Source organism: Gobius niger (genome assembly GCF_951799975.1).
Source record: "Gobius niger genome assembly, chromosome: 11".
In the NCBI taxonomy this organism is placed as follows: domain Eukaryota; kingdom Metazoa; phylum Chordata; class Actinopteri; order Gobiiformes; family Gobiidae; genus Gobius; species Gobius niger.
In genome coordinates, this window is record NC_136862.1 from 31,666,026 (window position 1) to 31,691,543 (window position 25,518).

General features: G+C 43.0%; 1 protein-coding gene across 1 annotated transcript in view; it reads left to right on the forward strand.

The window, feature by feature from the left end:
- The window catches only part of fstl4 (follistatin-like 4), a gene marked incomplete at its 5' end in the record, with an annotated part of 455,018 nt that overhangs the window by 399,154 nt on the left and 30,346 nt on the right, over nucleotides 1–25,518 (forward strand). Inside the window, 4 exons of the mRNA XM_079566729.1 lie at nucleotides 2,718–2,852; nucleotides 5,269–5,295; nucleotides 11,970–12,088; nucleotides 19,371–19,520. Coding sequence (XP_079422855.1) covers nucleotides 2,718–2,852; nucleotides 5,269–5,295; nucleotides 11,970–12,088; nucleotides 19,371–19,520 — 431 coding nt within the window. The remainder of the gene's footprint in view (nucleotides 1–2,717; nucleotides 2,853–5,268; nucleotides 5,296–11,969; nucleotides 12,089–19,370; nucleotides 19,521–25,518) is intronic.

A 25,518-nucleotide genomic window follows, 5' to 3' on the forward strand; every position in this document is an offset into this window, starting at 1 on the left:
ACAGTGGGTTTTGAGCGCAGTTCAGCTGTCAGTCCGGTCGGTCAGTGCGGGGCTAAAGGTGCAGCGGCGTGGGGATGGAGTCTGCATCATCCCGGTGATCACTGGTGCTGATGTTGTCTCCTCTTGTATATTGTGCAGAAGAGGAGATGTGAACAAGCCGGTCAGCCTGAGTGACCGGTGGAAGAAGGAGAAATAGAGCTTGGACTGACTGACACAAAGCTACCGACTGCAAACACTTCATCACCACCTCTTATGTCGGCCCACAGCTCAACATCCATGTGTAGCTGAATAAACAGTTAACACAAGTGCCTCTTATTGAACATGAATTATTTCCATCACCGATTATCAGAGCAGAGCAGCTCTCTCGTGCAATTTGTGATGCATTTTGAAAACGGGAGATAATGCGCCGCCTGCTGAGAAACCTGTTTTCAAAGGCTGACTTGAGTCGTTTTTTGGCACACGTATTCTGCATGCCTTCGACAGAATTCAGATGAGCCATTTTGATCTAGTTTAATCTAGATTCATTCCAAGATTACAGTGAGATTAATCGAGATTAAAAAAATTAATCAATGCTCACCACTGAAAAAAAAAAACGTTTCATTTAGTTTTAGTCCAAATTTTAATCGAGCTGAAATTTGCTCACCAGTGCGTTCACAAAGTCATACTTCATGCTGCAGACTTCAGCTTGCTCATTCAGAACCGTAAGAGATAGAGACTTACCGTTTTTAGTTTCGGAATCTGCTTAGGCCTCCGGGGGGCAATAATAATCTTTGTTCTGACTAAGAGATAGAGACACAGTGCTTCACACATTGACACTATTTTGGGGTTTAGCTGTAGAGTGCCAACAATCCAGACCATTTTTCATTTTTTTTTGTAGCACCACAGCGTATTCTATGTTTTAGCTATGGACACATGCTATGGTGCGTTTGAAAGGTGAGCCTCTAAACTCTCTGTAGGTGAAAGCAGTTTAATTCTATGTGCCTCGGTTTCTGATAAATCTTAGCTAAACAGAGGCTAGTTTTGATCAAAATCACAATTTTTCTTCTAGATCCTGAGAAAATTAGTGGCCCCGTCCGAAACGAGCAGATTGGTAAGAGCTCTTACGCCAAACCGGATGTGCGTCAGCGTCTGCCGTGATAAGAAGCGTCCGAATTGGTCTGTCAGTTTACAATCATGGCCACTTTAGCATAGGGACCTCTGGTGCTAACTAACCGGTGATTGGGAGATATGTGCCATCCCATAAGCCACTGCGCCGGTTAAGGGTCAGTTGTTAGTGTTTGTGCTTAGAGGCTGTAATTTGACGGTTTCAGACGCAGCCAGTGTTTTATCAAACACTCTCTTTTCTGATTAACTCCTCTGTCCAACTCTCTCCTCTGGCACTAACATTATGTGAAGAGGCAAATGCCGAAATATTTTCATTTCAAGTCAATTTTCAAGGACAACATTGTTGACACATTTTGAAACTCCCTGTGTTGCCGCAGATCGATTGTTTTGTATCGAGTGCGATATTTAAACAGCCTGGTTCTCAGATTGAAGACTTTAACAGGATGTTTCTCAGTCGTCCTTGGACCGATTTCGCCCATTTAAAAACTCAAAGAAACGTTAAAACTAAACTGTTTCTTTGATGGGAAGCCGCTCTGCTTTGTCAAACCTGCTCCAGAGATCGAGAGAGAAGTGTCGGCTTTTCAGATGTTCGACACCACGCCGCCTCGGACTAAAAAAAGAAAAGAAAAGAAACGCAAAAATACATATGTGACAGATGTGACTTTTCACAAGTTTTTGATGGTCATTTATTTCACTTCTGTTCATCACAGAGCTACCAAAATCACACATAAGGTGCATTAGAGTGTCTAGTTTCACAATTTAAAACCCCCTGTGAAAACGAGTTTTTCTGTTTTGGCACTCAATGTGTTCATTTGATCCCGTTTGGGGATCAGACCAAAAGTGTTCCTGAAACTACAAATTTACAAATAAAGCACTGGACTTACAGTTTAATGTCAATGTCAATGTCAATTTTATTTATAAAGTGCATTTAAAAACAACCATAGTCGACCAAAGTGCTGTACAAGAACAGTAACAATATGTACAATAAACACAATAAAACTTAAACACAGGTAATATATAAAGGCACAAACTGTGTCTGGTCTACATGGAACCGAAGGCCAAAGCAAAAAGATGAGTTTTTAATTTGGTTTTAAACTCCTCTACAGACTGAGCCGAGCGCACATGTAGAGGAGGCTGTTCCAAAGTTTAGGGGCCGGTTTAATGGTTTTGGAATCAACACATTCAAAGCTCAAAAATAACCTGATGTTTCTCGACCAATGCAACAACAAATTGAAAAAAGTCCTACAAATCCATGTGAAATGCAGCTAAAGTTTCACTTTTTATAATGTCTGAAACCTTCTTTCCTCCATTTTCTTCTTCATTTTCCTGGTTCTGTCATGTTTAGTGCAGTTCTGTGATGAAAATATGAACTGTCCACAAACCAAAGCTGTATCTAGCACTTGACGTTGCACTATAAGGTGATGTTTTATGAGCAACAAAACAAAAATAAAGCATGTGAGAAACTGAAAATGCAGAGCTGTATGTGTAGCTATTACAATGTGTCACAAAGCCATTCCCTGCTCTGCTCTAACACATCAGTCCCAGTCCCGGGTCCTCTGGGGTCTGTGAGAACATAAATAACCCGTCCTCCCTCTTGTGTTTTCACGCTGAAGCCAACGGGAGCGAGCTGCTGATCGGGAGCGTGCGTTACGAGGACACCGGCGCCTACACCTGCATCGCCAAGAACGAGGTGGGCGTGGACGAAGACATCTCCTCGCTGTTCGTGGAGGACTCGGCCAAAAAGACACGTGAGTGCGGCGTTTCCGAACTATACACCATCATATCATATTGAATGGTTCTTAAGGACTTAGTGGGTTGATACTTGGAAATATTTTAAAGAAAAGAACATGACCTCCATTATTCAGTGTCAAGTAGAGGTTTTTATGGATTTTCCACTTTCTGTCGTTCTGTTAAATTAAAACTAAGCTTAAGGATGTTTCCGCCAGCCCAGCCAAGGGGCCGCTTTACACAACATGTTTCTGTCATATTTATGGCAGTTCTAAGAAGTGCCTGCATATAGCTTGATGGCATATTGATCTTTTTTGCATTTCTGAGAAAGCACCATCTGCAGCTCAGGTTCCACAAACTGTTTGAACACATGAATGAAATAAAATGTATAAAGCCGTTACTCCACTCTACAGCATGTCTCTACTGAACCAATTCATCAGTAACTTACAACAGACTGATGCCCTGATCTGAGGACCGTCGAAATGTTGAAATGTGTGGAAGTAAAATGCAACACGGAAATGTCACATGTAACTCCATGAGACAAAGGTTGGAAACTCCAAAGCCAATGCAGACTGGTTTAGACTCCTCTAGATTTGTTTAGACTAGTTTTGGCTCCTTTAGACTGGTTTAGACTCTTTTAGGCACCTTAAGGTTGGTTTAGTCTGCTTTAGAGTCCGTAGACTCCTTTAGACTGGGTTAGACTGGTTGATGGGTCCTTTAGACTGGTTTAGACCTTTAGGGCCAGATCTTGTGGTTCATAGCGCAGGCTGTAGAGCAGACGACTGCGCAGACGGGGGGCGCTCCTTGCAATCTTCAGTGTCATACCTGGCGCACAAAGTGAGCAGGACAGGAGGGGGGGACAGACTCACATTGCGATGCTGTGGTTCCGCCCCCTCCCCATGCTTTCCCCAGACCTGCGGGAGGCGGTGGGTTGCGAGGGGGGGTTCTCCTGTAAACGCGTAACATGCTGATGCCTTGATGCAACGTGCTGCTGCAGCCACTCTGCAGATCCAAGATGAGCCGGCGGACAGAGAGGCCTCGCACTGGACACCGTTCGAATGCGCAAAGTTACCAAATGTACAGGATTTAATTGATCAGAAGCTGTCATATCGGCTGCGTAAGAGTTGCAGAGTTATGCAGCAGTTGCAAGAAAACTGTAGCGTATTGGAACATTTGTGCTACAGCTGCAGGATTCTTCGAGCGGCTGAATTGGAAAAAAAATAAAATAAAAATGCTATGCGCCCTGTAAAATACGCTTCTTTCTTTTGGACTGAGCTGTGGCTACACAAGGAGCATCATCAGGAGGTAAAGACTGACACACGATGGAAATGTCTCCTTAAACTCAGATCAGACCTGGTGTTGTGGCACTTGAGGCAGGAGTGGTTTATTTATGTAAAACTGTTGTTGTTTTGGTGTTAGGGGTGTGTGTGTTGATCTACTGCATCAAAGTAAACCCGTGCGAAACCTACGCTCAAACAGACTTTTCAAGGCAATTTCGCTTTTATTTTCAATTTGACGTCGATTCTAAGGAAGAAGACGAGGCGGCGCGATGTAAAGAGGAACATAATGTGAAGGTTGCCACAGAAGAGCGGCTCCAAGTGCTGCTTGTAATGAACCAGCCTCAGTTGCCTCTTTTTCTTAAATAATGTCCTCTCGCTCGTGCCGCAGCCTTGAGTGTAAAACCTGCGCCACATGCAAGCTCGCCCGTGAACCACGTTACGTTTAGAGCTACGCACGGACTGCGCCAGTCACAGATCTGGCCCAGAGACTCCTTTAGACTGGTTTGGAGCCCTTTAGACTCCTTTAGACTTGTTTAAACCTTCAGACTCCTTTAGACTGGATTATGGTCCTTTAGTCTGGTTTAGACGTAAAAACGTAAAAAGACACACATTTACACAAATACTTATTTCAATTGTGGCGCACGGTGAACAAAATCACAAAACAAAACTCCCTGTAAAAGTGCTTATTGATAATAATGCATTGTTATATTTGAATAATATTTGCCTCATGGCTGAAACATGAAGTTTCAAATCTCTCTGGATGCCGCACGACAACATCAAAGTTTCCAGGTAGCCCTTATAGGTCTCATTTCGAGCACCTCTTCACGTTTTATTCAATTTCCACCGTGATTATGTTGAGTGTACTTAATACTTTCATGTAAGGGCTTTTTTTAAATCCAGACACGACTGGTTCAGTGAAGAGCGATAGACACTTCATCCTGTTACATCATTCGCTGAGTTATAAAAGCTAATCAGAGCCATCGCCGAACTGCTAATTTTCTAATTAAAAAGCGAACGCGGCGCGGTGAAATACCAAGAAACCACCGCATACTTTGGAGGTCTGGGATCTGCTTCTGAATATTGTGCAAACGATGCCGTGCTAATGACGTTTCTCTCTCTTTCTCGTTCCTCGCTCCCGGTGTGGACCGTGCTGCAGTGGCCAACATCTTATGGAGAGAAGAAGGTAATTTTAAACTTTTTCCTTTTGAAGTGTTGACATACAAAGTGGACTGAAGGAGACTTAGCAGTCGGGTATGAAAGTTCAGGCGCCCCGGGCCAACATTTCTGTCCATGTGAAAACACTGCGTTCCAAATTATTATGCAAATTGTACTTCAGTGTCAAAAAGGTAAAAAACAAAACTGTTAGTCAATGAAACTCGTGGATGGTATCATGTCTTGGGGCTCTATGAATCACTGACATTAATCTCAGAGACCTGGGATGATTAGTTGTCAGGTTAAGCCCAGTTAAGGGAAAAACTACTGAAAAAGGTTCCACAATATTATGCAGATCATCATTTTCAAGCAATATGGGAAAGAAAAAGGATCTCTCTGCTGATGAAAAGCGTGAAATAGTTGAATGCCTTGGTCTAGGTGTGAAAACCTTCAATATTTCATGAAAGATTAAGCATAATCATCATACTGTTCAGAGATTTGTGGATGATTCAGACACACTCGTTTGTGCAGATAAAGGCACAATAAGGACGGTTTCTGCCAAACACATCAGATGAATAGAACAGATGCTACAAAGCAGCAGACAGGTATTTGAAGCTGCTGGTGCCTCTGGAGTCTCCCAAACATGAAGGTGTAGGACCCTCCAGAGGCTGCAGTTGTGAATAAACCTTCTATCCGGCCTCCCCTAAACGGTTAATTGAAGCTCATACATGAGGACTCATTTTCTAACAGTCTTGTTCGCTGATGAGTGCTGTGTAACCCTGGATGGTCCGATGGATGGAGAAGTGGATGGCTGGTGAACAAGGCTGTGACGTCAAGGAGGGGGCGGAGTCATGTTTTGGGCCACAATCATGGAGAGAGAGCTGGTCGGCCCCTTTAGGATCCCTAATGACCTCTGAAAAATATGTGGAGTTTCTGACTGACCACTTTCGTCCATGATACAAAAAGAAGGGCCGAGCTTTCCCTAACAAAACAATCTTCATCATGAGAACGCACCATGTCCTGCTGTAAAGAAAACCTCTGCATCACTGGCTGCTATGGGCATAAAAGGAGAGAAACTCATGATGTGGACCCCCTCCTCCCCTGACCTCAACCCTATTGAGAACCTTTGGAGCCTCAGCAAGAAAAAACATCTATGTTGGTGGGAGGCATTTTTCATCCAAACAGCAGCTCTGGGAGGCTATTCTGACATCCTGCAAAGAAATAATTTGGAACAGTAGGTTTTGAGTTTTTTTACTATATTTATTTTTGAAAAAAAATACTGTTATCGCTGGGAGATTTTTTTCAACCACATTTAAATGATCCTCTACCAGTTAAAGACTTTAAAATGACACTGACTGTCATTTGAGTTGACAGTTTAGAAAATCAAAGAAAAATGTCATTTGCATAATACATTGGAACGCGGTATAGAAGATGAAATGATCTCTAAAAACGATGTGAAGTTACAGATGAGACTTTCCAAGAACACAATCAGGTTTAATTCCACCATTACGGTAATTATAACTCTACCAAACAGCTATTCCCTGTGCCACTGGCTGCAAATACCACCCCAAAGGATGATGGATCCACCCTTTCGGTTTAACAGTTCCTTCTTCAAATCTGTCAATGTTCTGTGCAATGAAACTCTCGGGATGAAGGCGGGACTCCGGACCAGCCACTGTGGAACAAAGAGGAAAAGTTAATCATAGTTTCAAACCCTAAACTTATCCCCCCCACCCCCTTTTTGCAGACTTAAGGTTTTTTTTTTTCCCCACTGGCGGCATCGGCGGTAATCTGTCTTTTAGCTTGCCCTCAGAGCCGAAAAGCGCTCCTCTGTAAAAATCAGCGTTGCTCAGCGGAGGCCGAATGAAGAACTACTTTGTGCTTTGGAAACATCGCAATTAATTCCCGCTGCCTCCACTCTACGTGTGATATTAGAAAATAAATATGAGTGCAGCAGAATCAACATGTTTTATTAGGCTATATACGTGCTTGGCTCCCGAATTTTTTTTTTTTTAAATACAATTCTCAAACCGCAGCAAACAAAAGAAGTTAGCGTCAAGTGTTGTGCGTAGATGGGGACTTCATAAAAAAAAAAGTTGTAAAAGTTTGTGCTCGCTTTGAACAATTGGCCATTAAAGGTACTTGCCGAGCGCTTCGATAAAACCCCCTGAAGAAAATGTTCAAAGTTTAAAGTCACACGTTTTGGTGGCATTGGGTTATTGTCGTTGCTGGACAGCGGAACCACAGGCTCCCTCAGCCCATCCATCTCCTCCGTTGGCGCGTCGGGTGATGCATTTGCCCAATAACCCAAGAATGGCTTATTTAAATCTCTCATGACTATTCACGCCAGGATTTTGACCCCAAAAAAGTGTCCTTTGCCTGGATCCAACTTCTGTTCTGACTGCGGCTGCTGCAGTTGGTCAGGTCGAGGTTCAGCGACACTGTGCACCTAAAGAGTGAGATCAGCCGATGACCTGACCACCCTGAATGACCAGGTTTATTCCACCGATGGATTTGGTCTTTCAAGATGACAGTGCCAGGGTTGATTTGGCTCTTAGTCACGTTGAGAATCTTTGGGGTGTGCTGGAGAAGGCTTTTTTGCGCAGAGGTCACACTCTCCCATCATCAATAGATACAGACAGCATCTCGTCATAGAAGTGGGCGTGGCTTCACCAAGGGGGGAAATAGAATCTTTAGAGAAACACAATTTTCTACTCTTTTTTGCCATTTCCTGGTGGAATATCAACTTATTTATCACTAGCTGAGACCCGGCCTTTGGCCGGGCCTCGCTAGTCTCCACATTTGATATTGAGAGATTATGAGTTATTACAAAGAAATGTCCAGTATAGTCCCTATAACCCGTCACTCAGTACAGCTGTAGACCCGCAGTAAGTAGACCAGTGGTTCTCAACCCATTCCTAAAACTATGGCCACTCCAAATGTTGAAAATAATGAATGCTAAAAATAATGTCAAACAAACTGCAATTGGAGTGTTTGCACCCGTACTCCTTTCTTATAAACTACATCGACAATATGTTGCAAAACTCAGGGAATAGAAATCAAGAAACAGTGGAATATTTATGGAGAAATATTAGCGGTTCAGCTCTAACGGTTCGGTTCACGGTGCAGGACCCGTGGTTTGGAGCAATCTAAAAAAGAAGAAGTTGTTTGTTATTAGACAGTATTTATATCCTTATAATACAATTGGCAATGCTTTCAAAGCCGATTTATAGAATGTAAAGAAGAAATAGAGAAGAAATGGTACAGCAGCAAAGTAAAAAAAAAACATAAATTAAAAAAAAAAGCAACAGTGCAGGCCATGCGCTCGTTAAGTGGTTTCACTTTCGCTTTCCGCACACGGAGGCTGAAGCTCTCGGAGCAGCGCGTTTCATTTGAAGCTCGTGTTTCTGCGCGTACTTTTTTTCGGAGACAAAACTTTGGAGACGGAATATGACCAGGATTGGGTCTTACGCATGTGTCTGAGCTTCTGACATGACAGCACTGGATCTGTAATGAACCACAGCCTCGGTCACTGCAGGAGAGACTTAAACAAAGACGCGTAGATGTGTTTTGGAGGATGTACCTGTACCAGCGGAGCGTCTGCAGCTGCAGTTTAGGGTGAGTGACGATGACACACATCGCCCTGTTAGGATGCGCGCACGCACACATACACACACACACACACGCACGGCAGTCAGATCTCGTGCACTTGCGTTGTTGTGACGGCGGGTTGTCCTCGGACAGCAGCACCGCGGTCCATATGGACCCGTGACCAATGCCCGCGGCCGGTGGGACGGTGACGTGGGGCCGCCCGCGGATTGTTGGGAAATGAACATGGCAAGTCTTATATAGCGCTTTTCCAGACGCTCGTCGGTGTACAATTTGTTGCAGTATTCATTCAGTCCACTGCGCACATCAGCCCCCACCACCAACCACGCACACACTCACTCCTGTCGCCAGGTTCCCAAACGGTCTCCCATCCCAGTTCTAACCAGGCCCGTCCCTGCTTAGCTTCAAAGTCGGTATGGGAAATAAACATGGCGGCGCCCAGCCGGCGGCCATTGAGATAGCGTTTTCTATAATAGATACAAATAAAGTCAAGTGTAAATCGGGCCCATATGGATATTTTCTCACAGCAGATTGTTCAGTAGAAGTGAAAAAACGGCAGTTGCAGCTAGCGCGAGCTAACCGTTAGCATTAGCCCGATGCTAACATGTAGCATCAAGTTAGCATTCTCCGTTATTCATGTATTTATGGGCTGTTGAACCACTTTGCTCCTCTCCATGTCTTTGTATCATTATTTAGTAGAAACTATGTTCATATTTCAGCATTTGTTACAGTAGTTTTTGAATAACTAGAGAAAATATACATTTTTTCAAAATTGTTTTCCCCCTTAACTGTCTTTAAAAATGACCATATATGGGCGATTCCAGAGATGCCGTCTGTATCTATACAAGATCGGAAAAATGGGTGCAGGGTTTCTACAGGAGGCAGCAAGTCAAATTTAATGCCATTTTAATGCCTAAATACTAGGGGTGTGTATCGCCTTGTCTCAGGTGATACGATGCGTATCCCGATACACAGGTAAACGATACGATACTATATATCCCGATATTAACCTAGTAATGAAACCAACTGAACTGGGGATGCAGGTTTTCTAGTATTTCTATAGTTGTTAGCCCTTAGTGATCAGTAATAAGTTTTGGATGAAACCAGACAGGGTATTTAAAACCTCATCTACTCCATAACAGGTGTCACTTGTAGATCAGGGACAATGACGACACGGGCATCACCGTGACTATAGCCTCATCTCTTCGAAATCTTTTAGTGTTAGCAGTGCTACACAAACGAAGCAGAGGGGAAAGTAAATACAGCAGCTCATGTTAAAGCAGTACAAAGTAACGTGTTTACCTTAATAAATCCTTCCCGTAGTCCCTCTGGGGGTAATACAAGTGTTTATGGGATGATTGGAGGGTCTTTCATCTCCCCCTGGTGTCTCTGGACAGAAAACCATGTTTGCAACTTGACTGCCACCGGTCCGGAGAAAGCAATACACACTAATGGAATCACGAAGAAGAAGCTAACATGCTAACAGGCAAAGCTAACAGTGATCTAACGTCACTTTAAACAGTATATACAGCCACGTTTGAGTGAAAAAAAATATTTCCATTGTATAATTGGATGCACAGTAACCCTCTCTCCCTTCGCCTTTCCTGTCAGCGTAGTATTTACTCTCCAAGACAATTAATAAGTTAAAAAATTGTAACTTGCTACTACACCTGCAGTTGTGCTTATGGCCTCTAGGGGGAAGAGTTACTTAGTACTGCTTTAAACTTGTGTCGCAGTAGTGCAGTGGTGAGACAAGTTTAACATGAGCTGCTGTATTAAGTTTTCCCTCGACTTCGTTTAATTCCGTAATAAAATGCTACGAAGCTAAATCCATGCTACGAAGCTAAATCCTCTCCGAACGCAGTGGTGACAAACTCCGCAACATCTGCACAAAGCTGGAGCCTCTCGTAATAATCCAGGTCTCTGTCTTTGCTGTAAAAGCCCAAATGAGGCCAAATGTAAAGTTTTAAAAGAGTCCGGAGCGTCTCATTGCTCTTTCTTTTCCATGGCAGAACTCTTCCTGAGTTTCTCTAGCTCTCACTAGATTCTAGTGTTACTCAAGCGGGACGCGTGGTGCGCTGCCATCTAGCGGGCGGAAGTAAAAGTGCAGGACCAAAGCGAGATCAAGCAATGAATATTCCCCCAATAAAAGATGTTTAGATATCGATACGGCGCTTTTTGGATCAACACAAGAATCGCGCGACATGATATCACACCCCCACTCAATACCAACTTGATAATGCAAAAAATACAAGCAATCAAAAACAATGACTGGATCTCAAATTCTGACCTTTAATTAATGAAAAGCGTGTTCCCAAATATACATGACTTGCTATTAGCATTAGCCTCACCGGCCAATCACAAGATGGCCGCCACGTTTGCCACGGCAACGAGCGTCACGTTCGATCGAGACCTTTGGACTGGACTTTTGAGTGTCAGTGGGAATGACAGGTTGTAAATAAAAGAAAACAAACTTTCACTTTCAGCCAACAACACAATGCTAGCAAATCAAAAGCACCTTGAGGAACACAGGACATCTCAGAATGGGTCCGGCGACGGATTTTGGGCTCTACAAATGTGGCGGACAGTTTTGGTGTGTGACGCAATGAAATTCAAGCACAACAGATCAGAGCACTTCGAGCACTGTAGAAGAAGAAACGAGAAGGAGAACAAGAGAACAAAAAACGAATGTCTTTAAAGTGAAAGCCTCTCTTTTCGTTTGACGCGGGGCTGCTTAAAGCGAGACATACCGCCGCGCTGACATAATTACTGTTTACATTCGGTATCCTATGTTTGCTATTGTCAACTCCGCTCTCTAACAAGCTGTCAGATCTGTCACTATTGTCTTTTCCGACGCAGCGCATCGCCGCTGTAAACATGCCCGTTATCAGCGACTGCTCCTCTCTCTGCGGCGGGAGCTCGCGTAGTCATGCAAATCCTGTCAGACGCTTTTCTTTGACACGTGCAACATGTCTGCGGAGAGAGGCGTCGACGAGTCCGCTCTGAAGACGCCGTCGGGAGGTCCTCGTCTGTCACCTCGCGACGCTCATGTCTTTGGAGATCGTTTCAGATCCGTGTTTGTTTTTGTCTTTCCAGGTTTGAGCGTGGGGAACATGTTCTACGTGTTCTCCGACGAGGGCATCACCGTGCTGCAGCCGAGCGAGTGCGAGATCAGGCGGCAGCTGAAGAGGACCGACAGGATCGTGGCCACTTATGTAAGAGAAGTGCGGCACTGCCTTTGGTGTTTGTGCGTGTAGCAAACGTTTTCCACAGACTAACATGAGATAAAAACAATATGAAGCTGCTGGGTCACTACTGGTAACATGGCACTCACTGTCACGTCAAAATGTTTTCATGTGAATAACAACTCTAGTATTTTACCTTTTAAAATGTCCCTTAGTTTGTTATTGCTGCAAATCCCATGATGCTTAGCGATATGACTTCATGATCCTGAACTTTATGGCTCTTGTAGAGAAAGAGACTTGAGACTTAGACTTACAGTGATTATAGCATCGTCATTCAGGAGTCTGACAAAGAGTACAGGTGGCTGCTTGAACACTGGGTACACTTTATAATAACTACACCTTATTTACCTTAATAAATAATGAGTTAACACTTAATTCATCATGAACAATTCATTAGTTAACACCACTACTACTACTACAACAACACTTAATAACTACTTAAAGCAGTACTAAGTAACGTGTTTACCTTAATAAATCCTCTCCGTAGTCCCTGTGGGGGTAATACAAGTGTTTATGGGATGATTGGAGGGTCTTTCATCTCCCCCTGGTGTCTCTGACCAGAAAACCATGTTTGCAACTTGACTGCCACCGGTCCGGAGAAAGCAATACACACTAATGGAATCACGAAGAAGAAGCTAACATGCTAACGGGCAAAGCTAACTGCGGGCAAGCGTCACTTTAAACAGTATTTACAGACAGGTTTGAGTGAAAAAAATTATTTCCATTGTATAATTGGATGCACAGTAACCCTCTCTCCCTTCGCCTTTCCTGTCAGCGTAGTATTTACTCTCCAAGACAACAACTTAAAAAATCGTAACTTGCTACTACACCTGCAGTTGCACTTATGGCCTCTAGGGGGAAGAGTTACTTAGTACTGCTTTAAAGCCACACCGTGTAAGATTTCACCCAATAAACTTTTTTTTTTTTTTATGATAGATATTTTCACTATTTAAAAATACCTCATACAAACATGTGCTTTTGGTCTGAGCGGCTCACCTCTGCTAAAACATGACTATAACTTTACCGGGAGTGGGTGCGTCTCCAGCTCGTTTCCATGGAGATGTAAGAGAATTGAGAGTTAAACAGCTTCTCATCCAGATCCATTCTTTCATTATCCACTGCAAAAAGAGCATGTTCTGTGTCGAGCTGGTCATTGAGAGCATGTTTTGTGTTGATGGTACAACATAGTCCAAAATGTTACGCAGTGTGCCTTTAACTACTACATTTAATGAATAACTCATAATAATTAGTTTTTAAAACTTGACTTATTCCTTTGTTAGGCAGTTGTTAAGTGTTAGTCACACTTGTTCATGATTAATTAACTGTTAACTCATCATTTATAAAGGCTAAATAATGTGTAGTTATTATAAAGTGTTGCCGAATACGGTTGGTTGACATCACATTTATGTAAAAGCAAGTTCTAGGGGAATATTAAATAAAGCAAGCCATATACTACAGAGTATATGGGCAACAAAACAAATGCTACCCATTCGGCATGCACCTTGTACCTTGTTTTCGATGGGTAACTCCATTCAACTGTGCAGTTTTTGGCCTTACAGTTTGACTTTTAATAATGCTAGAACAAAATAATGATATATTCACATTTCGATATGGCAACACATAGATATCGATAAGGCAAATTATCGTTGTGACCCACTGAAAATGGTCCGGAGCCACCAGCCACTTTTTTCCAGTCATACATTTAGAGTAGAGAAGTCCAGTTATTCCCTTTTAATGTTTTTGTAAAAAAAATAGACTTTGATCTTTCAATGGAGAAAAAAATCACCAACTTTACTCACAGCAACAACTTTTAAGAAAGACACTTGGTGTTGGTTAATATCGGATATTGGCAGATACTCAAACCCCAGTATTGGCATCGGATTGGTGCATCTCTTGCCACAACTGAAGAAGATATTTGTTAGATAAGATATTAATTATGAGAGACTGATGAAGGGAAGCAGAAGGAGGCTGAGGGCAGGATACTCAATCCAAGTGTTTCCCAACCAGGGTGCTGTGGAAATTTCACCTGTTCGGCATTCAGTGAACTCGTGAACTCGCTCAGAGACAGATCGCAGACATTGAGCCCCATAAAAGCGTTCTCTGGATCATAAGCTGCAAAATGCTTGTGTTATGAAAATCGTCCTCATATTTATCTCAAAAATGTGATAAAGCTGTTGCAATTAGACGTGGCTTATGCAGGACAATGATGGGAAGCAATCGGCAGTTTATGGCCCCGACATGCCGATAACTCTGGCTTGTGTTGTGTTCAATTAAGAAGTTTTCACACCAACACTTAGGATGTCCACATTATGTGCTGAATAGAGCGTTACGGCACTAGACAAGACAAAGGTTTGCCTGTTTCTGATAATGCACCACACAATCCTTATTTTTTTGGCTAAATGACATAAAAAACACAACATGCAGTATGTGTCGTATGCCAGTGGTATTTTAAAAATATTCCCGTTATGGACACTACATGAACCTTTGACCCACACAGTAAAACCATAGCATTTTCTTTCAGGAGAAAATGCTAAAACTTTAAAATAGCATCCTGTAATAGTCATCAGATCTGCTTGACTCGACCTGCAGCTGAAAGCTGAGAAGCATGTGACATGAGCTCATACATGAAGATGACTGAAGATGACATGGCTTATTATCCACTACTACTTGTTCAAGAATACAATGAGAATTGAAAGTGTCAGTGCTGCAGTTGTTCTCGCCTCTTGTCCACCTTTCCATGTGTTCCTTGTTACCTTCCACACTCCTACTCACATAAATATAATATTAAATACATACAACACAATACTAGGGCAAGCAAGAGGTAACCGGTGCTCGAGTGGGACCACCCTGGTACCAGGTCGCCAAAAATCTTGCTCTTTTAATGCACAGACCAGGACACCCAAAGGCACTCCTCCAAGGCACTCGCCGACAATGAAGAATAGGTTGAGCAGGAAGTGGGCTGGTGCTCGAAGGGCGCCCCCTTTTGGCGACAGCTTTCCAAACCTTGCTTCTTTTAATGCATAGATCAGGACACATTGAAATGTGCTCACAAATGGCAAAACATACAAGACACACAAGAAGAAAACTATATGTTTTTCACTAGCAAGGACCACGCCACAACACAAATGCAATTAAGATTTTGTTCACAAGGTTATAGTGTGGAGTGAAACTGGGCGAGACTGTGGGTGGGGGCTCCGTCTCCGATGAACCCAGCTATTTGGGACCCCCCTTCTAAGCAGGAGAATCATTGCTGAAATGGAACAGACATGAAGGGAGGGAGGGCGGGGTCGACAGCAATAACCTAGTACTATTGGGGTAGGCATAAATAAGCATTGTTTGCTTCGGCCCACATTATTGTGTTTCTTTTTTGTCTAACAACTTGGAACTTGCTCAAATAAATTAAACTAACTATTCTCCCCGAAAAGAAAAGAAATTTGCTACATCTAAAATGAGATAAATTTGACAACGTTGCAACAGGTTAAAGGAACAGGCCACCGTTTTCCCATACTGATATATGTTCTTACCTGAGCTTAGACGAGTTGATACGTACCTGTCTGGTCTTTGTCCGTGTCCGTGGAAGAGCGTGGTAGCTTCCAACTCCCCCCCCCCTGTTTGGAGCCATATGCTAGGAGAGGCCAAATGCTAACAACATCTTTTGTCGTCCTGCGTGACTGAGCGCACGCAAATATCTCAGTATGGAAAAACGGCGGCCTGCTCCTTTAAGAACATTTGGCTCAAGTGACACCAATAAAAATGACTTGCCCACATTAATGTAGGCATCTGTCACATAATAGTGTTGTGTCTTGAATCTGCAGCAGCGTTACAGATAAAGCTGACTCCATTTGCTGGCCTAACTCAGTAAATAGCTAGTTGTTTGTGATAATTTGTTGACAACGGTTTAGCAATACTACAATGGAAGCGTTTAGCTCTGTTTGTAAGCCCAGGTTGTGATGACCTAAATGAGTCATGGACTCAATGAATCCAATCAAATACTCTGAAACTCTTTCAACAGGTGGTGTTTTTCCCCATGTTCCTGCGCGACAACTACGCATGACCCTGAAGGAAGCTGTATGCTTAAGATGCCTCTTTAGAATCGTTACTACAAAGCGCAGTGCCGTGTCCCTGCAGGCCTCTTCTCCTGCCATCGATTCGCGGCTTAATAAAAGTCAAAGTCATCCCGGCGGCTCCTCTGGTGTTGTCCTCACCTTCCTGAGTATAACAGGATTAAGCCGGCCCTGATAGACGGCGTGGAGTCCATATACGCTGCGTAATTCTCCGGAGACATCCCCGTACAGGACAAATGGGCTTAAGATGCTAAAAGTTGCTTGTTCCTGTGAGGGATTTGGGACTTACGGGATCCCGTGATTGTATTAGGGATCGATACAAACTCGGTAAGGCGTGTGTTGGACTGTTCCTGCAGCACGCAGCATTTTCTGCACTCTAAAAGGGTCGCACCCTGCGAAACCGACGGTCCAAGCTCTTTACCACACCATCGTGTTACTTCATTAGATGGAGATGTAGGTAGTCGGTCATCCTCCGTTTCATTGATCAAACTGCCTCGCCTTCTACTCATGCCTTACCAGTGGGAAGGGGTTAATGTCATAAGGCTTTTTTTGACCCTTCTTTTTGTTTAAGTTTTGTATTTTAAAAGGCCTCTATTGTGTAATGAATGCATCTCTGCGGGTGTTGGTAATGGGCGATGTGGATTCTGTCCATACAGGGCTCAGACTTACTGGTTCACATGAAGCTCATTGAACTGTGGGTCAAGACGCTCCATTCATCATGCTCAAGGCAGAGTCATGTATTAGTCATCGTATTGACTGGGGTTTGTATTCTGTGGAGCAGTGCAATTTTCATAAAGAATATTGAAGTGCTGCAGAGGCATCACATACTGTTGTGGTAACCGCAAATTGGCTTTAACAGGACGTTTAGTGTAGTGTAAGGCAAGGCAAGGCAATTCAAAGTGCTTCACAGTTGCATAAAATTACAAGAAAGCAGATCAAATCAGTCCATAAAACATCAACATAGACATTTGTTAATTACAGTAAAAGGCTAGCCTGGCTAACACCAGACTAAAATCACAAGTGATATTTAGTCTGGGGACCACCAATTCATTTTCTTGTAGGAGAGGTGTGGTTTACGATCGTCCACAGTCGTTTATTGGACGCTACAAATGTCTATCATGCGTCTGCACGAGGCCACAGCCAATCATATCATCGTATGAGATGACGTATGACGTACCCGCTGTAAACGTTTGAGCTAAACTATTTAGAACACGGCCTAAAGCTTGATCGAAAAATACCATTGCGTGTGCTGCTGTCATGTTGGATCCATAAATAAACTTTTTTTTTAATTATCCGTAAATACTACCGTAAATACCGTATAACTACAAGCTTCCGTATATCGAATAGCTCGTCGTCGTCTTCCCGTCCCTCCTCGTTCTGTGATTGGTTCTCAAATCCATGCGAAAATTTCGGCTATGGTCCCCAGGCTGTTGTGCGGTTCCAAATGATTCGAGCGCACACAGCAGTCTGGTGTTAGCCAGGCAAGTAAAAGGCAAGAGTGTAGATACAATACATTCAGTCATATGCACGGGTAAAAAGAACTGTTTTTGAGCCTGGATTTGAACATTGTCAGAGTTGAGGCCTGTCTCACATCCTCATGAAGACTGTTCCAGATTTTTAGCTGCATGAAACTGAAACACAGCCTCACCATGTTTAGTCCTGACTCTAGGAAACACCAGGAGACCCCTCCCTGAAGTTCTCAGGGCTCGAGATGGTTCATACGGCTCTAACATGTCAGAGATGTACTTTGCTACGAAACCATGCAAAGACTTCTACAAAAGCAGAGCTGTTTAAAATTGTATTCTCTGAGTGACAGGAAGCCAGTACAGAGACCGGAGCACTGGACTAATATGGTGTTTTTTCCTGGTTCTGGATGTACTACAGTTGTTTTAACAGTGAGGAGGCCGTTACAGTCGTCTAACCTGCTGGAGACAAATGCATGGATATGGTCTGAGTCCATGATCGCTCCTAGATTTCCAACCTGATTTTTTGGTTTTAGAGAGAGAGACTCAAGGTGACTGATGACACTTTGTCTTTGTGCCTGTGGGCCAAAAACAATGATCTCAGTTTTGTCTGAGTTTAGTTGGACAAAGTTGTCTTGCATCCACAAACTGATCTGTTGGATGCAGTGACAGAGTGTATCTACAGGCCCATGTTCACCAGCCGTCAGTGACACATAGATTTGAGTGTCATCTGTATAGTAGTGGTAGGATACATAATTGTTGTTTATCAGCTGCCCCAAAGGAAGCATGTACAAGTTGAATAAGAGGGGTCCCAAGATTGACTCCTGGGGGACTCCACAGGTCATGGTAATTGTGTCTGAGACAAAGTTGGCAATTTCGGTGGAGAAGTTTGTGATAATAATAATAACAGTGGCTTACACTTATACTGGTGCTTTACAAGCCTGTGTCAAGTTTAGTACACGATCATCGTTATATTCTGTATATAAGCCACCTCTGGGTTATTGGACGCTCTACCATCTACCATCTCTACCCTTGTCACATAGAGTTGCATAGAGACCTCTTCTAGTATAGCATGTAGTGATGGCAGGCTGTTGTTTGCCAGAAAATCCCGCCTCACCTGTGCTAGACGGTTGACACACAGATGCAAACTTCTAAGCTTGGCAGATCATCCCAAAGGAAGGGAGGAAGCAACCCGATCTTTACTGGGGAATGCAGGACATATGTCGTGTTCATGTGGTCCTCAGGATAAAAGAAGATTCCCGACCTGTGCACAACTGGAGAAATCAGTTGTCCATTTATTGTTTAATGTGAGCTTTTTAGTTAAACACTGCTACTTTCATGTCTTTACTGTAAGCTGTCGTCCTCGTCGTAAACAATATCTGAGAGAAATGCCTGACAGTTTTGCTAGCAGAAAGAAAATATGCGTGATACTTTATAAAACCAACAAACCACACTTGGCACCAAAAAACGTAAGATCCAGTGAGCACCTCCAGCTAATCCTTTTCTTCAAAACCAATGTTTAGCTTTCCAGACGCTACCATCAAAGTTTAATGATTAGCTAATCAGTGATAAAAGAAGATTGAGTCAAAATGCCCACTTTCCCACAAAAAAAGCAGATGAACACAAACCAACTTGTATGAGGTTATGTAAATTTCATTGTAACACATCAACGCCACTCTAATGTGTCCCTCACGTCCCTTCTCTGTTTCTCGATCGTTTCCTCAGGAGGAGATGTGTCCGAAGGCTGAGGGCACGTCTCCGCAGCGCTGCGTGTGGTCGTCCGCAGTGAACGTTCGGGACAAGTACATCTACGTGAGCCAGCCCACTCTCAGCCGCCTGCTCCTGGTGGACCTACAGGCCCAGAAGGTGGTGCAGGTCAGTAGCTTTCCACATGTTCTTCCAAGTCCATGTGGAGCCTTTCACTGTGAAGTTTGCATTTTCTCCCGCAATCAAATAGATGCTTAAAGGGCTCATCCTCAAGGTGCCACCCGGAGGTCGGTCCTCAGGGGCCGCTCTTTGGTCCCCCACTCTTCTTGACAGTTTAGCCCAGTAGCATTGATGAATGGACAAATGCAGTGGATAAGATTATCTACCAGGACAATTAAGTACAGTATATTTTACCAGTACTCCACTTCACAGTAAGAAGATTGTAGGTTTGATTCCCAAACAGGAACTTTATGTGTGGATGTGTTTTGGTATTTTCACCTGTATGAAGCCAACATTACCCTTGACCAGCATTGAGTCAAATTCGGTGAAATGCAGAGGACAAATATCTCTTACTCTCTCACTTAGCAGTCATATAGGGCTTCACAATGTATACATTATTTTTATTATATTAGGTGACACCAACTACATCTTTTTTTGTGTGCAAACAATGAAAGAGGCAGCTACAAAATTTAAATATCCGTTTTGTCCCAACTCTTTCCTAACTTTCCGAACATATTTGTAACATCCCAATTCTTCACAGGGACAAGTTTATGGGCACATTTCACAACTCGCAGGGTCACTTTTCAGGGTCATTTTCACAGATATTCCAGAAAACTAGCCAGAGGGCTCATGAGATTGTTCCAAAGGATATATTATGAGAGGCACAGTGTTGTTTTTCCCCATGAATGTCTGAGTTTACGCCGTACTACAGGAGGGCGAAGCAAATGTTGGTCCATTACTGAAAGAAACAAAACAAAATCACTATTACCTCCTGTGTGCATCCCCACTTAGACTTCGCCAACTCTTCTTCATGGAGATAGTGCTGCGTGGCGTGACTAATAGGTAGCCAAATGTTTTATTTAGGTGCCACATTACCCAAAAGCCTCACCCGTGTGGAGTTGATGATAAAGGGCATGTTTGGGATCGCTGGCTTCGACTTCCTTCACATGTGAGCCTCTGTGGTACCGACTGCTGACTGAAAAGTATCATTCGACATCCGACTCTTCCCCCCCCCACATTCTGAGCGGCGCTTGATCCGCCTCGGCACAGGAGCCGCGGAGCCACAGATGCGAAGGGGACCACATGCAAGGTGACATAAATCAAACGCACCCCGAGCGCTCGCGACAATATGGTGCCCAGGTGGGTGCTGCCTCCGCCGCTATTCGTCTTCATGTGGAGCGCCTGTTTAGAGTGCCATTCCCTCGGGGGACTGTCCCGGGGTCGGCTTCATTTATCCTGAGGCGGGACAGGCCCATCTGAAGGGGAGAGAGGGGGGGGGGGGGGGTAAGGGTAAGTAATAGGAGAAGAGGAAGCAATGTGTTTGGATTATGACAAATGTAGAAAAGGAACTGATCAGTGGCAAATAGGAACACCATATTTGAATACCAACAAACAGGGCTGTGCTATTAATCGAAATTCGATTACAATTTTGATGACTGCGCCAGACAATTACAAAAATAGCATAATTGAGACAAAACGATTATTAAAGGTGCAATATGCAACTTTTTATGTGGCTGTATGAGTGGTTAGCGCCTTTGCTTTCCATCACGGAAGCCTCTGGGATTCTCCCGGACTGTTTTCATTTCAAGTTTTTTAGGATTTCTGGTCCAAAACATTGGATCCTTTTTGCCGCAAACTTCATCAAGTTTCACAATACTTTCAATACTTGTGTTTGGAGTCAATTTATCCAATTTATCTTTTGTTTTTTGGTAACATTCACACTTTGTTACATTTTGTGTTAAAGCACTTTTCAATCTTAACACTTCAATCTGGACACATGGGGGGTTCTTTCATCTCCCCCTGGTGTCTCTGGCCAGAAAACCACAATTGCAACTTGACTGCCACCGGGTTGGAGGCACAAATCTGCACTAATAGATTCACGAAGCGGGCAAAGCTAGCTGCGGGCTACCGCAACTTGAACAGTATTTACAGCCAAGTTTGAGTGAAAAAAATGATCTCCATTGTGTAATTGGATGTACAATATCCCTCTGTCCCTTTGTCTTTTCTGTCAGCGTAGGATTTACTCTCTCGGACAATTAATAAGTAAAAGAATTGCAACATGCTACTACGACACCTGCAGTTGCGCTTATGGCCTCTAGGAGGAAGAGTTGCTTAGTACTGCTTTAAGGTAAACATGTTACTTATCATTTGGGGTTCAGCTCTCTCACGGTTCGGTTTGGTGCATCAAGTACAATATAAAGAATGAAGTTATTTTTTAAAGGAGGAAAAAAACCTAAATCTTTGTCATTATGCAGCATTTTTAGTCTCTGAGTAAATTCGGCAAAGCTTTCTAATTTTTCAAAGCTGCTTTATAATTAAATGTGCCCAACAAAATGGAAAACAAAACTGTCGTGCTCTTCAGTAAATAAGAAAAAAGTGTCTCCGATGTGCTTGATAAGTCAGTTTCAGTTTCGCTTTCCACACTGCGGCTGAAAAATTCACGGATTGGATCTGAGACTTGTATTTGGGCTGTTCCTGGACAACATTACGCTTGGACTTTTTTGGAAACAAAGCTTTTAATGTGGACGATGACCAAGATTGGATCATACACTGGAGCGATCATTTACCTCAGCCTAGTCATCAGCAGGACTCGGAGAAACCTTTACCAAGCCACGCAGATCTCATCTGTTTTTGCAGGATGTAACTGTACAGGTGGTGACACTGTAGGATTTTTGACATAGGGCCTCAATTCCTTGTTATCCAGAGTGTTGTTGATTCCTGGAGATATATATACATATTTTTTAATTCATGCAGTCCTTATATTTGAGGAGTTTAGTGGTGCTAGGCTAGTGCATGTCTATGGTAACTTGTAGCCAACATTAATAACAGTCTGACCCGAGCACAGTGCACCTGAGGCAAATCACTTACAACATCAGACTAACCATATACATTTCTGTGTTGACTGAATAATGTTTGAAGTGTAACCATTTTGCATTTAAAATAAGTTATTTTTGAGCAGCATCAGCTTCCTGGTTGTAGCTACGCAGCGGCGGAGTGATCTGCTCGGTTACCGGATCTACAGTAGTTTGTTTACCTGCGGCCGACATTACTACACGTGGAATTCTCGAAAGGAGCTTTCTACAAATCAGATATGGCAACGTTTGGAGGACGACCACATGATTTTGAAGAGGTTTTTAATACAGGCTACTAGTTACCATAGACATGCGCTAGCCTAGCACTAGCCTAGCACCACTAAACTCTTCAAATACAAAAACTGCATGAATTTAACAAATATATATATATATCTCCAGAAATAATAGGGAGATTTTTTCTCATCGGTGTATCGTGCCAGGTGTGTGTATTATTGTTGTCATTTTTTACTTTTTAAATACCCGATGAAGGAAACTTCTGCTGGAAATATTGTTTTTTACATATATTCCACATATACATATTCTGTTTACCATTGAGGACAAAGAAAATAATGAGCAGTTTTAATTGTTGAAAAGAGTACCAGAATTAGGGAGACCTATACACCTTCTATAACAGGGGTGGCCAACCAGTCGGAGACCAAGAGCCGAAATTTTCAATCTTGATCCTGTGAAGAGCCACAAAGGCACCGACCATTAGCGAGATCCCGGGGCGGTACTTTATTGTGATTAAATAGAATGTGACCGTTTTATTTAATCACAATAAACTATAACTTTATGCCTTTTTCTTTTTTTTAAAATAATTGTGTTAGATTGAATGGTTTTACTCCTCAACAAGATTGAAATACATGTATATTAAATGACATTTTGTGTTTCCTGTTCTGACTGAGACAGAATTAGATTATTAGTATTATTTTTATTATTTTTAATGCTGGGGTGTGTTTGTATGTGGGGCACTGCCCACTGAGCCCCTTCTCTGATTCGCCCCTGGCCTGAGCGCTCAGTGCCTGCAGCTTCGTCCTGACTGGACTGTGCAGAGAACGCACTCTAGGCTGCACAAAGTTCATGAACTTTAACCAGGAGCCTGTGGAGGATCTGAGAGTCTGTTTTAAGTTGCATCTGTTACAGTCTCTGTCACGTGTGAAAGAAAAGTCATGACTTTGCGTATTTCCGCGTTACGATGTCGCGCTTCGCATCATACGCTTAATAAGAGCTCCGCTTTTTTCCATTTCCTAATTTTGATCTTTTTCTGTGAATATGTGGCCAAATTACATCAAATAAAGAGTAGCTGATCAGAAATCTGAAAGGCACAGAAGCTAATCCTAGTGCCACGATCTGCCTGCCTGTTGTTTAACCTACATCCCGCTGTGAGTGAGGCTGCACGGGCTCCTTTTACACGCTGCCTCGAAAAGGAGGGAGATACAGACTCTCATTCATGTAGAGATGGAAACAGGGTCTGTAGGACGTTGGTTGGATTTTTGGTCAAAGACTGTTACAGTTTATGGGAAATATTTACCAATTATTTTGCAAAGAGCCGCAGTGTATTAAACATCTCCAATCATGCAAAGAGCCGCACTCTGATTGGCCAAGAGCCGCATGCGGCTCGAGAGCCGCGGGTTGGCCACCCCTGTTCTATAAGAATGAAAAGTCGGAAACTTGAGCGCAAAGGGTGAAAAAATCTATGGAAAATGGGCGCTATTTAAAACAATCCTTGATCAAATTAAAATACTTTTTCAAAATAGGATCAGAAAATATTATCGGGAGAGTTGACAAGTATGTGCTAGAGACCACCGTGATGGAAAGTAAGGGCGCCTTGTTAACCACCCACACAGACACTGGGTCACTGAAAGGTCAAATACGCATTCATATCAACTTTATTTTCCCATAAAATGTTGCATGACGCACCTTTAATGCTGCCCTCACAGCCACCCTGTCGCTCTCCTATCTTGTGGATCTAAAATGCGAGCAGGTCTTATAACTGCAAATCCGGTGGAAGTTGAAAGTGAGAATCCGCGAGTGAGTAATGTACGACGTCGGCGGCCGCACATTTTCGTTTTTTTTTTTTGTTTTTTTTTCCAGAAAGCCGCTCCTGACAATTAGCAGCGTGCCAATCCTCCCGCTGAGCCCTGAATTCAAGCAAGACGTCACTTATTGGATGATCGCAGGGAAACGCATGCCAGCAATGATGTCGAATTTGGAGAGAACGAAATTGTCGAGCAAGTGAGCATTTCTAATCCCGCTGAGTCGTGGAGGATTTTCGGAGCGACGGGCTGAACTGAGATGAAGAGTGGAGGAGAAGAGGAGGGAGGAAAGAGAGGGGCTGAAGCTAAAGCCGGGGAGCAATTTCTACACTTCACACAAGCACCACGATTTCTAGGTTTCAGATTACTATCTCTCAGTCAGATGTTAAATATCAATGAGGAAAAAGGGCCAAAAGTGACTCTATCCTTGCGTGATCATGGACATTGTCACAAATATATACTGTCGTGTGTCAAAATTAGAGGTCAACATATCGTATCGGCAGCAAAACGTTACGGAGTCCGTGATACAGGTGTGTCTTTTCGAGGGGCCTGTATCGTGATACACAATACACAATATCCCATGAAGGGCAATTCTTCACAATTCACAGGATATTGCAAAATAATAACGTTTTCTGATTCTGACATGTTTGCATTTATTCAGAACGAGTCACAACATCCCCTAACTACACCAATAAAAGACTTCACCTACACCCTGAGCATATTCAACATAGTAAAAAGCTCTATTTTCTGCACCTACAAGATCCTTTTTTTCTTAAGGATGCATGATGGAACTTTTTATGCAAAAAACAAACTTGATATTTCTGCATAATGGATAACTGCATAACCTTTTAATGACTCGGTGGTCAGCATGGTGCCTCTTTACTTTCCATTACAGAGGCCTCTACAATGCTCCTGGATTAAGTGTTCTGTTGGTTTTCTGTTGAGGCAGAGTTTTCTGTTGAGAGGGAGAGAAAAAAAATCACATTCACGCAAAATTGACTTTCTCAAGCTTTACATCATGTTATTATGTCATTCCCTCATTAAAAACATGCCTGAAGT